The 16,617-nt window shown below is 37.8% G+C and overlaps 1 protein-coding gene across 1 annotated transcript in view; it reads right to left on the bottom strand.

The window, feature by feature from the left end:
• LOC134541232 (low-density lipoprotein receptor-related protein 2) overlaps positions 1–16,617 on the bottom strand; it is a 574,163-nt gene that overhangs the window by 151,864 nt on the left and 405,682 nt on the right. Inside the window, exons 3-5 of the mRNA XM_063384501.1 lie at positions 10,763–10,894; positions 7,841–8,095; positions 1,517–1,771 (exon numbers count right to left, since the gene is read on the bottom strand). Of these exons, the coding sequence (XP_063240571.1) occupies positions 1,517–1,771; positions 7,841–8,095; positions 10,763–10,894 (642 nt within the window). The remainder of the gene's footprint in view (positions 1–1,516; positions 1,772–7,840; positions 8,096–10,762; positions 10,895–16,617) is intronic.

Raw genomic sequence — 16,617 nt, 5'->3', positions numbered from 1 at the left:
CCCTTTGCTTGAGTAGTGTAATTTCACATACCGAGCACGAATAAATGATTCTCAAACAAAAATATTTCTCCTCTTCCTCCACCATGTAAAATCTTGACAACATGACTAAATCACAATTCTATTACATATTCATAAAACTAACATAAGGTGCCTGAGTTTGATAGTTTAATTTGAGCTCTGACCTCAAACACCTATGCATGACTTGTGTGCAAGGCTATTTTGTGGGGGTTCCATGCATATGTGAGAGTTTGTAACAAAATAACGAGCCATATTACGCAATGGTATAGTTCACGCCAAACGTCTTGTAAGTTGAGCTTCACAGTTCAATGGAAGAGTTTGCTGGAAAACAACCTGCGGATCCTATACAACCAAATATTGCAGCAGGGGCGGGAAAGTTGGGCATATGCCCAGGGCCTTGCGCCATTCCTTTTATTAATAATTTACCTGTAAAATTAAAATTTATTAAGATAAATTATTCATATCTTTGTCAAATTTAAGTTCTTATTGGCTTAAAAAAGGGTTTTAAGAGTTATTTTCCACATTTTCTGGGGGAGGGCCCCCAAAACCTCCTTTATCTCAAGGCCATCCCTTGCCCCTCCCCCTCCCTAACCAAACACTAGAATAGTTGGGCCTGCAAAAGTAAATGGTCCAATGGCCCTTTAAGTCTAGGGATACCCCGTATCACCATCTCAGCAACTGTTAAAAACATCTATCTTCGTAATGATTCTTCTGCATGTATCTACTCTTCCCAATGCACAGTCTCTGCTATTTGCACTGTCCTTTCTTAGGTGTTCTCTGTTGTCAGATAAATGCCAGAGAAGACAAAGGTTTTAGACACAACCTTGTAACGTAATGAAATTTTTTTTTAACATATCTGAAACATTGAATTTGGAAATTAATTTTTGGAATGGGAATTTTGAAAACAAATTTTCCTTATGTATTTCATTAAGAGCATCATCTAATAAAGTTATTTATTTTATTTTTTAGTTTTAAGAAGACATAATTTTAAGATGTCATCTTGATTTAAAATTCTTTTATATAATGTAATATTAAAAATTTTTGCTCTGTTTGACTGTAGCACATAATTAATGGTATTCCTTGTATGCCTAATTTATAGTATCTAACGGATACATATTGATTCTCTTTTTAAACAATAATTGGTGTTTAACATGTATTTTTTTCTGTCAAAATGACAACTGTAATAATAGTCTCAATAGACACTATTTTATGGTCTTCAACAAAAATCAACAAACAGAAATATTTTAAAAAATGTTAAAGTTATAATTAACAACGATATACAAAAAGAGACTTTAAATGATAACATGTCAGGTAGTATCAATCTGGCAACAGTTTAATCCGTACTGCAATCCCACGCACAAGGAGATTTTTCAATCTCTACGGCTGTGCCGCTCCGATGCGCATTCTCTTTCCCTACTCTACTGCCCCTGCCGTCCTCCTCACCCCAGAGTTCTGGTGCATCTTAATGAGCTAGTCTGTGTGTGCGCTGGCGACTCACAGCACGCGGTCTCCTCGTCCGCCGAGTCCTCGCAGTCCTTCTTGGCATCGCAGAGCTGCGAGCGGGATATGCACTTGGGGGTGCCCCCCGGGCCGCCGCGCGGGCACAGGAACTTGTTCTCGGGACAGGCGATGGCCGTGCAGTTCTGCTCATCGCTGCTGTCGAAGCAGTCCTTGTAGCCGTCACAGTGGAAGCTGGCCGGGATGCAGACCGCGTTCGCGCACCGGAACTGGCCCACGTGGCAAGGGGGGAAGTCTGCGGAACACACAACACATACCCGGCTGCCACAAACAAGCCAAATCAACAAAACATACATTTAGCTAAGGATGATAATACATTTTATTGGAAATAAATTACACGATACATAGCCTACGATTATAAATTTACTTTAATGTTGTTAAGGCTAAAATAATGTATGCCGTTTCATGATATGGATCCATTTACCATGAATCAGGGGTTCCCGATGTTTTAACAACTGCGTACCTATTGACATTTTTAGAAACGTTAGCTAATCACTGGGCACTAAGCCTACTTAAACTTTTAGTTTTAGATATTAATATATAAGCTATGGTTATTTTTTTAAATTTTAGGAAAATAAAGTGTCTATTGCAAAATATCAATTATATGTATGACATATAACTGTGAAAAATATAATTATAGACATTAATTCACATTGACCACCATTAAAAACAAACAATTTTAGACAATTATTTCATATTGAGTCCAACAATCAAGATTCATAAAAAAACAACTATTTTTACCATGATTTTATTAGCTTCATCTGTATGTATGAATGAACTATGTAATAAAATCATTCCATTCAATTATTAACCACTTTTCAATGTTCAAATGTGTTGAAATTTTGAATACACATTAAGAACCTCTGATAATACAATATTTTGATAACTTAAGAACTTAGGTTTAAGAGGTTGTTGAATGATGGCTGGGGTAGGGGAATTTGGGGGGGGGGGGGGTTCAGAGGGTCAAAAGAACCTAATTTTGAGCCATTAATATTGATTTGGGCATCTACAGTGCATAAAATGCAAGGCTGTGCTGTAGATTATGCAGTAGTATATTTGGGATCGCTTCTCCTTGCTACCATTACCTTCCTTGCTACCTTTCTGTAGCTCTTAGTCATGTAAAGTCATGGTCTCCAAGTAGAACAAATTGATTGCTCTAAGATAACAAGTAAAGTTCCCTGTAATGTTGATACATTAGCTGAAATGACTGTATTACATGAACATTAATGACAAATTTTAAATTATTTTGTAACAAATAAATACTATAATCACACATATTTAGTATTTTTAATTTGTTTCAAATACTCATATTCAATGTGTTTTTTTTTAATTTTATATTAAGACTAAAAAGAATAAAATTAACTTATAGTTTAGAAAAATCAAAATACCCCTTTTATCATAGAATTAACTAAAAAATTTAAAAATTAAATTTAAATTTAAGTTTTTTGTCCAACAGCCAAATAATGTGCCACAACTCTGTATAAGTAAAAGCGCAGAGTTCTCTCTTCTTTCATTTTCGTAGTGACTACATTCTTAAATTAGTGATAGAAAATTTAAGACAAATGTTATCAAGCACCCCACGTTTTTAGTTATACAGAGTTGGGGTGCATCATTTGGCTGTTGGACAAAAAACTTAAATTTAAATATTATTTATTTTAATTTTTAGTTTATTCAAGGATGAAAGCAAGATTTTTTTTAGTTTTTTTTTTTTTTTTTTTAACTATAATTTTATTTAGTGGGATACTTTTATGCTGTTTGCCCATCATCAAACTTTCAATATCAGGGTTAATGGAACTAAACTTGACAGCATTTGATTGCATACCACCTACATACAACATTGCCTCGTACCACTAATGGTATGCGTACCACCGGCTGGGAAACCCTGACATAGGTCACTTTAAAATAATTTTTAAATTCATAATCATTTTTTATAATTTATAACAATTTTCATATCTTATAAGTTAATGAAAAATTATGGGGACTTAAAAAATCAGCACCTTAAAGTAGTTGAAAGGGGACCAGACAAATGTGTTTGACACATGTTAATAAATGTTTCACAGTGGCGGTCCTATGGGAGCGCCCCCTAGAACAAAAATAAACTGTAGGGATAGGGACAAATATTCTACTCTATAATTAAATTTCAAGATGTCAGATATGTGTTGAAAAGCCTTTTAAATTGCTTTTTATTTTCAAAAATTCACTCTCCATTAACTGTAGGTATTTCGTACCACCCAAAATCCTCATTCCCCTCCCAACATCCCCATCTGAAAATTCTAAGCTGAAGATGCCAATGGTGTTCAGTGATCTAAGATCACCATGGTAATCAAGACTTAGAAATAAAGCAAAAAACACCAGCACTGCTCTAAGCAAGATCTGTCTGCACTAACAAAAGAGAATTTTTGTACTGATAGATAACAGATGTGGCTCCCATCACATTCCGTCAAGAAGTCTGTAGTCCAAAAAAACTTAAATCAAAAATGTTAAAAATAGATGTAATTATAGGTATGAAGTGTATTTTCATGGTTTATATCAAATACCTCCCTTCTTTAAATGATTCATGGAATGGGGAATTTTGATTTAATAAAGATTTTTTTGGATATACACCACTGGAGTTTTAAACTATTTGTAATGGAAAAATTCAAGAATGTAAAATAAGAAATAACAATGAAAATTGGGTTCATGTTATAATTTTTATCTCTCTCTTTTTTTTATTTTTTGCATGACAACAGTGCAATACTGCCATGGAGTAGGCTATGTGCAAAATTTGTTATTAAATACCTATCTGGTGAATCAATGTCAGAACATTCTCAGAACTTTTTAATAAAATTTTCTTTCAACTTTGTTTACATAAAAGGTACCTAGTAAATGTAATACTAAATATATGCACTATCTGCAGGCAGGTACCAATGTTTAGATTAAAAAGCTAAAAACCTTTTACAGAGATAATTTTAAAATGATTTAAGTGGAGAGTCTCCAAACTCTCTATATTTACTGTGATACTATAAACTCAAGTGAGGTAAAATTAATTTTCAAGTAAGCAAATGGCTGAGCAAAACTAAAGTTTGGTGATTTTGTGCCATTACTGTTTTATTTCAGCACCCTTAAGGGGCTCACCTAATCAAGGGTGCATTTGTGTTTGTGAAGTGGGAAGATAGGTGCTTCTAGCACAAGGCTGTGGACTGGTGCGCAGTTTTCTTGTCGTGCATAGGGCATCTAATGATATTTTGGTGGTGACCGTAACATTATATGGTGGGAAAATGAAGCTGAAAGTGTAATGCAAGTCCACTTGAGTCCCTTGAGTCCCATCAGCTCAAAGCCCTATAAGTGTCTACCTGTCCGTGCTGCCGAAGGGCATGCAGAGCTGCAGGTGTCAACATGCCATTTACAAACCAGTCATGATTTATTAAAAATGCCTGATTATGAAAAGCATTAAAGAGCCATGGCATTTGTCAATACAAATTTTGTGTCATAGTTTTGTCTCTAAAATGTATTTTTGGACAGTGAATACGGCTAAAATGGGTGGTTTCATTGCACAGAGGGCTGTATCGAGGAAGGAGGGATCATGAGTGGAAGATTCAGAGAGAATGGAGATGGACAGAGAGAGGAAGACAGGTATTCCTTGTGAGGACGAGGCGAGAGTGGAACGAGCTTGAGGGGAGGACAGTGGATGTGGGAGGAGGGAAGGACTTACGAAGGAGGCACCAGAGGGGGGGGGGGGGGAGAGAGAGAGAGAGGGTAGTTGGGGGGTGGGTACTCCTTGCCACCGGGCGGAAGCCCAATTGCAGGTGTAAAAAATTATTATTATATTTCACTTTATTAAATAGAAACATTTATTTAAGTTATAAATTTTTGTGCCCTTTTTTTAAATATCATTTAAAGAGTAGTGTAAATTTTGTTAGTGTTGAGCGACGTACCCTGTTCTATCACATATTGTCGCACCGATATTTTAGGTCGTCAAAATTTGGATTAAAAAAAACCTCTCCCGTAAACGTCGCATGTTGGTTTTTGTCCTGCTATTAGATTCAAAAGCTCTTTGTATAGGCATTTTTTTCATATAAAACGATGTATTTTAAAGTATAAATCTAATATTTTTATTCGGACATTTCCACTTACTTACTTTTTCAATTAACGGAAATACGAAGTTGTCTGATGTGTAATTATTCTTTTAAAGACGTTTTTAATCGTTATAACCTTTACCCGTTCGTCTGCATCACCTCGTTGTTGTACCGCTTATAAAAATGTAGCCAGCGCTAGTTGGCATCATTCATGTTTGGTTATGTTGCTTCCCATACAGAGCGCGCACAACTAGTCGAATATCGATATCTCGCCGATTGCATGCAACGCGCGCTCTCTGGCGAGTGCCGAGTCAACTACTTTTGATGGCCCGCACTCTTTTGTGGTAAGTGTGAAAGTGTGTACTACAACGATAGTTATGCGTTAGTTCAGGCTCGCACTCGGGTCACAGATTTGGTTTTTCTATTTAAAGTTGAAGAAATATTTTTGTTGCATGACTTATTAATTTTAATTGTTTGGCGTGCTCTTGTATTCTCCTTTTTTTTTTTTTTAAATAAACGTACTTACCATGAATGGGTTTTGTTTTTATGAATAACTTAACCTAGCCAAAAAAAAATCGAATAAACGTGGCACCCCTACTTTTCAAACTGATTTTAGTATAAAATGTGCGACGATTATGCGATAAAACACGATAATTATTATGTTAGCTACTTTCCAGAATTACTTTGTCATATTTTTATTGTGTTTATTTATAATGCAGGCAAAATTGAATAGTAGTAAAAATTTTCGCCCAAATATTGTCGATAGTGTTGTAGTTTTAAGGTTTGCAGTGCCGCTGTGCTCAAAAGAGAAAAAAAAAATTAATTAAAAGATTTTATGAAATATTTGTCAATTATTGTGCCTTTTTTTATAAGCTTGGGCGAAATGGCACCTTCCTTAAAATGTTATGGAGTAACTTTTATCAGGCTTTTGTGGACAACTGTTTCAGGGAACAGTGATTTAGGGTAAATAAGTTTATATAGGTATATAATTTTTTTTTGTCAAGTTTGTTCTCAGTAAGGTGTGTGATTTGCATTGGTTTTACCTTGATTGGAAAAGCCAGTGCAACAGGGCCTTCAAGGCGGTATTCCAAGACGTTCGGGTAAGGTAGCGAATAAGCACTGTCTTGTTGGGACACAAACGTAACCTAACTCGCGGGCTGTATTCCACAACGTATTCAAACCGTATCCCAGATCGGCGGCCGTTTGAATAAACGGTCTCCTGTGTGAGGCTAGTAACTGTTTTCACAACGTTGTAGCGGACGTTTCGCAACTATCGATACAATTACTACGGCCAAAATCCTAGAGATATCAGCACCGTCGCACGAATTAAATGTTGTTATAATTTGCTCAAGTACTTGTTAAGTTGCGATTATTTCTTATGACCTTTAAAGTGTACAAAATGTATTCCAGGATAGTTTCACTGAAATAATGTTTCATTTGGAACACCAGCACGCTTGGTACGTCTCCCGATGATCACAAAACAGACATTAAATATACGAGTTAAGGCCCGTCTACAATTGCAATGTCCTAATCTGTGTCCGACGGACACTGATCACTGATTAGCCCACGTGACTCTCTGACGTAATGCTCGGTGTGGGCGATGGTCCGAATCTCCCTGGTCCGAATACAATGGGTCAACTTGAACTTTTTGTCTCATCCTGTGTCCTTTAGTAGCATAGAAGAATGAACATTCGTGATAAATGCTGTTTCCGGTGCCCGTTTCTAAAGGTAAAAAGAAAATAACGGACATTATTAGCATTTACTTTTGAATGTAAATAAATACGATTGAATTTCCACAAATTTCACAAGTAAATTAAACATTGAAAACTTAGCTGCGTACACATTTACAGTAAAAAAAAAAAATTATTTTGGCGCTCTGGTGACTACCGGTACTTTATAAATCGCAATTGTAGACTGGGCTGTTTTCCGTGCGACAATTGACGTAATTCACATCAGGATAAGGACACGGACCACCCTTATAGGTTCGGACTATTGTAGACGGGCATTTACTGGCGGGTCCGCCATCTGGACCAAATAAACGAAAAAGGTGAGCTCTGCGCATGCGCGCAATTCGGGGGACAGAACGGCCACGGATATCACACCAGTGCACTGGGAATGCGGTTAGGGTACATAAACCGTTAGTTTTGTGTGTTGGACCTGAAGACACCCTGAAATGTTGGGGGGGGGGGGGGGGAGAGAGAGAGAGAGAGAGAGAGAGAGAGGGGGGGGGGGAGGAAGGCCGGGCTTACTGCAGTTCTCCTCGTCGCTGTTGTCCGAGCAGTCGTTGCGGTGGTTGCACTTCTTGGCCAGGTCGACGCAGCGCTGGCCGTTGGCGCAGCGGAACTGGTCCAGAGGGCAGGACACGCCGCCCAGCGAGCCGCAGCCCTCCTCGTCGCGCTTGCTGCGGCAGTCGTAGTAGCCGTCGCACCGCTTCTCCTTGGGCAGGCACGGCCCCGTGCCGTCGCGCCCGCACCGGAAGTCCTCCGACTGGCACTTCCTGTACGCTGCGGGCAGAACACGTGCGGCGGCTTGCCAACGGCTTCTTTTTTTTTAACGAGGACACAGACAATTACAAGAGATTCCTTTGGCACTTTGGCAACCAGTTGCCAGTTGTATACAAGATATTGTAACTTTGTACATCTCGTGACGATGGTTATTTTGGCATATATGAATTACTTTTTTCGAGATAATACTGGGTCTTTCTTCCAAAAAGTGGCGCATAATTTACATTCAACAATTGGACTTTATTTTATTATGCGTATTAAGGGAACGGTTTACAAATATGTAGATACTGGGATACACAAAGCATAAATGCCCGGGTAAGAGTCCGAATTCAGTGTTACTGAGAACATTATTTTTTTTTGTAGTGATACGGTTGTTTTCGTGTAAATGTATACAAATGTACATATATCTGTAATTTTACATGAATATTTATGTTCCATTTACAAAAAAAAATACAGTGGGGGAGGTAGAAACCGAAATACACCTTCTTTGTTTCAACACGTTTAAAACCATAACCATTAAATACATTTTCTTTTCCTAAATTTGACTTCGTGTTAATAAATAGTGACTGGCCGCAAAAAAAGTTTCCCTTGTAAAATAATTGGCGTTTGGTAATGAATTCGATTTTTGGGAATAACTCCAACCAGGGGAGTACTCAGGGGAGCAGATAGATCCCGCCTCCCCTTTTCACAAAAAAAAAAAAAATACTATTCCCACCTTTAAAAGTAAAAAAATAAATAATTAAAACAAATAACAGGGAAATAAGATTTTATTACCCCCCCCCCCCCCCCCTTTTTTTTTTTCACGGAGAAATGAAATCCTGCGTACGCTCTTGACCAAAACTGAAATAGAAATGTTAACAGACACTGTCATTGCCTCTAGATATTTCTTAATGTGTAAACCATGCCTCCACAGCGGCTAACTTTCAAATTTAGCTACAGAGAATAATGACGTAAATCCGGTTGAATACAATTGGGCATCTTTAATTTCCTATCTCTCTCCCTTCAGAAGGCGTCACTGTAACCCCTTCAATCCCAAATAAAATTCAAAATTAATTCTAATGTATACATCAAACCAATCCAAGCAAAAGATGTACTAAAACAATTTTTATAGACATACTAAAAGGTTTAAAATTGCTTATGAATAACAAAATAGTCAGAGAACTATAAAACACACATCGTAATGTAGCGTGAACATGTACTTTGATTACTGGGGTTATTAAGATCTCAATAAAGTCGACAACGATATTGCTACCATAAAAATTGGATTGGTTATGAAAACTTCACTATTGGTTGCCAAAGTGTTCTTTTCAAACAAAGGGGAAAACTACCCAAGACAGTGCTGCAGTGACTGTCGCACATTTTTGTAACATTCCATAACGAGACGAAATTCTGCCATATTTATTTATACACTACATGGAATGGGTACAACTGCTTTGCTCTCGAAGTAGCGTATAGAATACGTCACTAGGTAGCGCTGTTAAACCCCTAGCTGTTTCTTAGATTAACTTAAAAGACTACAGATAGAACTTCTGGCGGCAATTTTCTGTAGTTCGTCATAAATCAACTCAACAAATCGCGCACTAGTAGAAACAAATGTTTCCAAAAATGGGTTATAGGAAGCAGCACTGTATACTTATAAACACGATCTTTAATAAAAATATGGTAGTTTTCCATTATGGCGGAATTCTTCCATTATGACAGTCTTCCGTAACCCCCGACTATCGAATCATTCCCTGTGCAGAGCGAAAGTATTAACTATATTTTGAAATGGTTCCGACAAAAACGAAAGACTTGAAAAAAATACAAAAACCCGGCTTTGAGCCTGATTTTCGACAAGGAATGTTATTAAAATACTGACCACGTGGTTAAAATTCATTAAACAGTTAATACTATAAAGTTTCCCTTTTGGGTTTGTGCACTTTGGTTAGCGCCATACGCAACAGATGGCAGCACCGTGCGAGGGCTAGAAATGCAAGATGGCGGGGCCCGGGATGGCGGGCACGGCAGCGCCGCGCGCGGGTACTCACTAGAGGTGTAAAAGTAACTAAAAAAAGTGTACCCGTATGTATTCGTTACTATAACAATTAGTACTCGTTACTTTCGTATCGTTACTCGTTACTTCTGATACCGCATAACATTCTATGTTATGTAACAGCAACGAATCGAGTCGTATTTCGTACGCGTACAGTATGACGTCGCGTAAATAATAATAAATCGAATATAAACAATTAAAAGTATTTGATAATTAACAGCTTTTGATAACCAAGAAACAATAAAATCTCATTAGAGCAGCTTTATTATATCTCTTTTAAGATAAGAACAAAAAACGTGAAAATACGCGATAATAAAAAACAAAAAAATACATACATATTTATAATTTGTAAAAAATACTTTCTTACGTTGTTTCTGTTCCAATCTCAAACTTTGTCTACACACACAATACCTTTAATAAACAGTAAAAAACTTGGACGACGAATTTCCAAATTATACTTTCCTTAATAAACAAACATCGTTCTTTGTAACGAATAAGCGCGCGCATGCGTAAAACATACGAAAAATGCGAGTAACGAAATGCATTCGTGTGTAACGTTTCGTTACTCGTTACTAGATGCCGCACCCGTTACTCAGTAACGAATACATACGGTTTGCTACAGCTCTAGTACTCACTGCACTGCGCCTCGTCGGAGCCGTCCACGCAGTCCACCGTCATGTCGCAGCGGTAGAAGGGCGGGATGCAGTAGGTCTTGTTCCACACGTAGTGGCCGCACGACAGCTGGCCGGGGTCGCAGTCCGGCGGCGCTGCAACACGGGGCAGCAACTCCGATTGCCGAGACACACCTACATCTTCAAGTAGCTTTCATAACATATTACTAACGTGGCTGCACTGGTTGTGAGAAGTAATGCACCAGCTATGATCACGCAAACAAACCAGGGAAGATTAATTCACTTTTTTTTGTGGTCACATATTTTGTGGTGTGACATACCAGAAACACTGCGTCTCCTACTTATTTACATAGAATATGTTTAATACAAACTAGTATTAAGTGTTTTTTTGCACGGTACTTATTTAAATTATCATTGTTAATCTGACATTTAGAATTTTAAACTCCTACCCGAGATTTTTTTTTTGCTAGTAGTTATGGGCCCGCTCAACAGATAGCGCAAGTCGAGCAACACATGGTTTCAGTTTCAGTTTCTATAGCTCCTTCCTTGTCGGACAGTGGCCGGATCACGTGGCCACAGTGGTCGCTACTGTCAAATTTTATCTCAAACTATATTTGAAAATATAATTGGAGGCTTTCAAATTATTTCCTCAAACAAAGTTGTGCACATAACCCACCACAGACATGTTTTGAAATCATGTCACACTATCAAAGTTTATTTTGCTCTGAGGTATCTCAATCTTTTCATTTTAAATATCATTAAGAAATAAAATGAAGCATTATAGTGCTTTATGGTATTTTTGTTCATTTTTATTTCTTAAAATATTCATACAATTAATTCTCATTAATACCTGTTACATAAACTTAATGTTCAGTAATTATTAAAAGTTATTGAAACGTTATTTGCTTTTTACGTGTAAAATTATTTTGCATGCTGCATTAATATTTACGTTATTTTAGTTCACGTTTATCACCTTTTTAATCGACCACGTGTTCTTCGCCATTTTAAAGACTCTTCGTGACGGAAACGAACGCCATTTCTGTTTCCACATCCACGATACCTACTATAGCATGTGTTTTATGGCTGTAGTAGGCCTATAATGTTTTGCCGCCTAAATATGATACAGACAGACTATAGACAGATTGATTGGTTTCGCACTTGTGAACAAACAACACAAAATGGATAGGCTGGCAACATTAATTTTATTTTAAATTTTAATTATTGATGTTTCATTCAAGCATAATTTTTTAACCCATGAAAAAGATAATCGAATATTCAATAATTTGACTTTTTTGTTTTATTATGCTTATTAATGAGCGTAGTCAATACAGAAAAGCTATATTTTATATTTTTAATTATTGATGTTTCATTCAAGCATAATTTTTTAACCCATGAAAAAGATAATCGAATATTTAATAATTTGACTTTTTTGTTTTATTATGCTTATTAATGAGCGTAGTTAATACAGAAAATCTATTCAGGGAACGTTTTACAAATAACTTTAACTATTGAAGGTATTGGGACAACATAAAGCATAAATGTGGGTAAGAATCAGAACCCAGTATACTGCAGACATTGTATGTAGCTTTACAGATTATTTATGGAAAAGTAAAATTTTAAAAATATCTGTAATGATATGTGATTATTTCAGTTATATTGACAGAAACAAATAAATTAATTGTGTATAAAACCCCATAAACATTGGCAAGAAGTATTTATTACAGTAGTGAACTTACCATTGTGACATTATATTTAATGCAGCGCATTTTCATTTTATTAACATTATCAACGATAACTTTCAATTGCTTTTCATTCCAAGTATCTAAAATATTTATCTTATTTCTAAGGTGTTCTTATTTTAAATCTATCTTATGTTTATCTTTATACATGTTGAGTTTGTCTTTTTCTGTATTAATTTTGTATATTTAATTTTTTTTTCATTTGCATAGTGCCAGCCTGTTTTGGAAAATTTCTGTTGACTTGGACTAATAAAAAAAAAACACAATCCCACGTAGTCATATTTTAAGGACAGAATTAGTTCTTAATATTTATTCTGGCGTTAGGAGTATAACGTTACAATTCTACGCACAGTTAGTTAAAAGTCGATGGGATCGCTTATGGTTACTGGATGACCAACTCTCAGTGACCATGATTCCAGTGAGAGAAAGGTTGTGCTTGGTGTGAAGGAAAACGGGAGCACTTCATGAAAACACCTACCACCACAACCGCATGCACACACAAGCGCACACGCACACGAAGACACACACCCGTGCGCACATGCACACACGCACACGCGCGCACACGCGGGAACGGAGGCCCCGATATGGCTGCCTTTGAGTGGCTGCCTTTGAGTGGTGACGCCATAATGTTTTTTTTTTTTTTTCAAAAGCGAAACCATGTATCAAAATGGGTGCTATAAAGTTTACACTTTCAAAAGATGGTCCGAGTAAAAAAAAAAAATACCATTAGGACGTGTATTTAAGTTGCAGTTTTATTTATGACCAGAAAGAAAGAAATATATTCCCAGCATCTGACATTTCGTTGAACTGGGGAGGGGAGAGATAGAGAGAGAGGTGCAGCCCCCTCAATTCATCCGCAACTTCCTAGCTTTGAACACTTTTTGAAGTAAACATAATGTCCACGCAAATCTGTAATAAAATTTCCATTATCAAACCTTCAAATATTCCCTGACATTTTGTTATAATTTATCTATTTTTAGATTTTCTGAAATTACGAAAATACAGCCTCCACCATTCCAAAGTTAGCTTAGAATTATGTAACAAAAATTAAATTTCAAACAGAAACTATCATATGCGATTATAAAGTGTGTACAATTAACCACTAAAACAATGTCTAAAAATTTATTTTACAGCCTGGGTGATTGTAGCATGAAATTTCCCACTCAAATTACAACCACCAGGGAACTTCTATGACTTTAAACAAGATTCCAAGTGAAATCCATGGCTTTCCCTGACCAATTCCAAATTCCCTGACTTTTCCTTGTTTTCTTTCTTCCAGAATGTAGACACCCCGAGTAAACACTCGCGACCTAGATACACTATTACAACTACAGCCGCTCGCGTGAGATTATCAGCGATACTCTGCCAGCTTCTACTGTACATGCTGGTGTCTGTTCACTTGTGACGGAAACTTCATTTGACTTTGACAGCTCAATATTGTGAGGCAAATAAAAAAAAAAGATTCGTGTAGCGCTAGACAGTTCCTCTTCTGGCCTCGGGGATAGACTCCATACACAATATTCAAAAATTTTCACCTTAAATTTATGTAGAATGCTGTTGACATATTATTCAGGGATCTTCGTAAATTTACGACTATCTCCGTAAATTTACGGATACTAAGTTCGCTTACTTTGAGCATGAATCCAAAAGAATATTTTGGTATATTAACAAAACTTTCAAAAACTGAGTAAGCCTACAATAACACCGCTAGTATTTTGTCCACGCATGTTTTTTGCCTTTGTTTATAATGAAACATACAACTCGGAATTCGAAATACGTCGTAGTTCCTACGAAGATTCAGTTATTTAAAACTACGAATAACTCTTCGCAGTAATAATTTCGTTAAATGTATATTAACTTTTCAGCTGTCAAAGTCTGAATGCATGTAGCACTTGTATCTATATAAAAAAAAAGAGACACCCTCATTTTTTAACAGAGTGTACGCGTGCAAAATTCAGGTTTTCAACGAGGTAGATTCTCGTGGGAGGAAGAGGGGGGAAAAACCGGAGACTCGTTTACGAATCTGCGGCGGCGCACACGTCCGGCGGCCAACGTCACGTCACGTGAACTTCCCCGTGGGAGAAGGGGTGTGGGAGGTGTAGTAGGGGAAAGAAAGGTGTAGCCACGAGGGGGGAAGGATTTCTGTTGGGACAAGGGGGGAAGGATTCCGGATGGACGTGGCGCCCCCTGCCACGCACCACTTTCACCCTACAACCACCTCATACCCCGGCCGGAATTCAATTAGCGCCGAGTGCGTTCCGATATCGCGTTCTCGCCCCTTTCCCCGTCCATCATACCGACAGAACTAACTCGGCGGAGAGTAGAGTACCTTTAGCCCGGTAACCGCGTCATATCTACGGAAACTGATGGAATTTTTTTTCCCATGTGCCTCCCTCCCATGGGCTTCTGGTGGCTTAGATCATCCTCTTGTCATCCATCGAAAATCCTCTTTATATATATATATATATATATATATATAACTGTTGTAACGAACCTCAAACCCTTTCTTGACACGTGAAATAAATTTCACTCTCTCTCTCCCACTCTCTCTCTCCCACTCTCTCTCTCTCCCTCTCCCTCCCTCTCTCTCTCTCTCCCTCTCTATCCCTCTCTCTCTCCCTCTCTCTCTAACATTACGCGTTGAGTAATGCTGAAATCACGTGAGCGCGGTAATTGCGATAGATGCGACGTAAAACATAATTAATTGTTCTAACCAATCAAATTCGACACATCTGTGTTGTCAGTGCGATAAAAATTCGCGATCGCGACAGATTTCCCGAACAGAATATTTTTCCCCCGTCAGAATTTTGTTTTCTAATGATGTTCAAAAAATGTATTTTTTTTTTTTGTAATTATGAAGTTTAACGCTAATTCCTTTGGCTATGAGTTGTTAAAGAAATTGTTTATCAATACTCAATTCATGATTGCTACTTTACAATTCTTCCACAGTAGTTCATTGCAAGCTTTTAAGGCACCCGTCAAGTAAGGGCTGTAATTGTATCAGTGGTTTGGAATTATAAGTGCGACGCTCGCTGGTGCTTCTACCGCGGTATCACCTCTGAGCGCAAGGCTACGGACTGGCACGCATTGTTTACGTTGTGCATAGGGCAACTGTGATATCTGAGAGTGGTGACCATTACATAATACGGCTGAGAAATCAAGATATAAGTGTAATGCAAGACTGTTTGAGTTCTTTCAAGAATCTTTACCTGTTGCTTCATTCCTAAACATTATTCTGAAAACCGAGTTTTAGACATTTTCACGCTTCTAAAAATGCAGTTTAAAAACAAAATACGGAAACGGATCTCTGCCCTCAGTGGATTCTAACATGCTTTTCGTAAACAGAAGATGAACTTAAAATTTTATAATTATCCTTTTTACAGTTACAATTTATTTTGTTTAAAAAGAGTGATAGTAACTTTAAGAAACACCTACTCCGCTGATTAATGCCTCCATGAATAATGATCATCCGTGCTTGAGTGTGCAAACAGACGTATTCGCAGTGATGGGTTGGATGGGTTGGATGGTGCACACAAGGCCACACAGCTTCTCTGCGCAGCCAAGGAAACACGGAGTGGGTAATGGATGGGGCCGCCGCCTGCGGGGTTCTGGTCCCCGCAGCACGCCGCGCCGCGAAGTGCGCTGGGTTGCATATCACCGCGCCCCGCAGGCGGCGGCCGCCCGGCGAGCGTAAATCGCACTTGGCACTAGCGCTGGCGCTATCTGCGAGCGCGCGAAGTAATTACTGCGAGGAACAATGGAGAGTCGCGGGGACCCCGGCGTTGTCTTCTGCAGGCGGGGGCTGATAACAGTAGTCCTGCTCTGGGGGCTAATATACCCGGCCACCCCTTTAGTGAACATTCGAAAGCTGTGTTCCTTCTTTAGTACTCAATTGAGTACACAAACTTAGCTAGCCTGAGTTCCTTACTACTACCATTACCACTATCATACTATAAATAATTTAAATAACACCGACATACACTAATTTTGATACACACTATGAAACCAATTTGTGTAATTCACTTATCTTTTATTGTGTCATCTTTTATTTCGTAGTAGCTAGTTTCCATTTAAAAGGGTATCTACACAAGTCCATAATACATTTTCCTGGAGGTTCCC

Source organism: Bacillus rossius, chromosome 1 (genome assembly GCF_032445375.1).
Source record: "Bacillus rossius redtenbacheri isolate Brsri chromosome 1, Brsri_v3, whole genome shotgun sequence".
Classification (NCBI taxonomy): domain Eukaryota; kingdom Metazoa; phylum Arthropoda; class Insecta; order Phasmatodea; family Bacillidae; genus Bacillus; species Bacillus rossius.
Note: the sequence above shows the minus strand (reverse complement) of the source record. Positions and strands in the feature narration are given on the sequence as shown.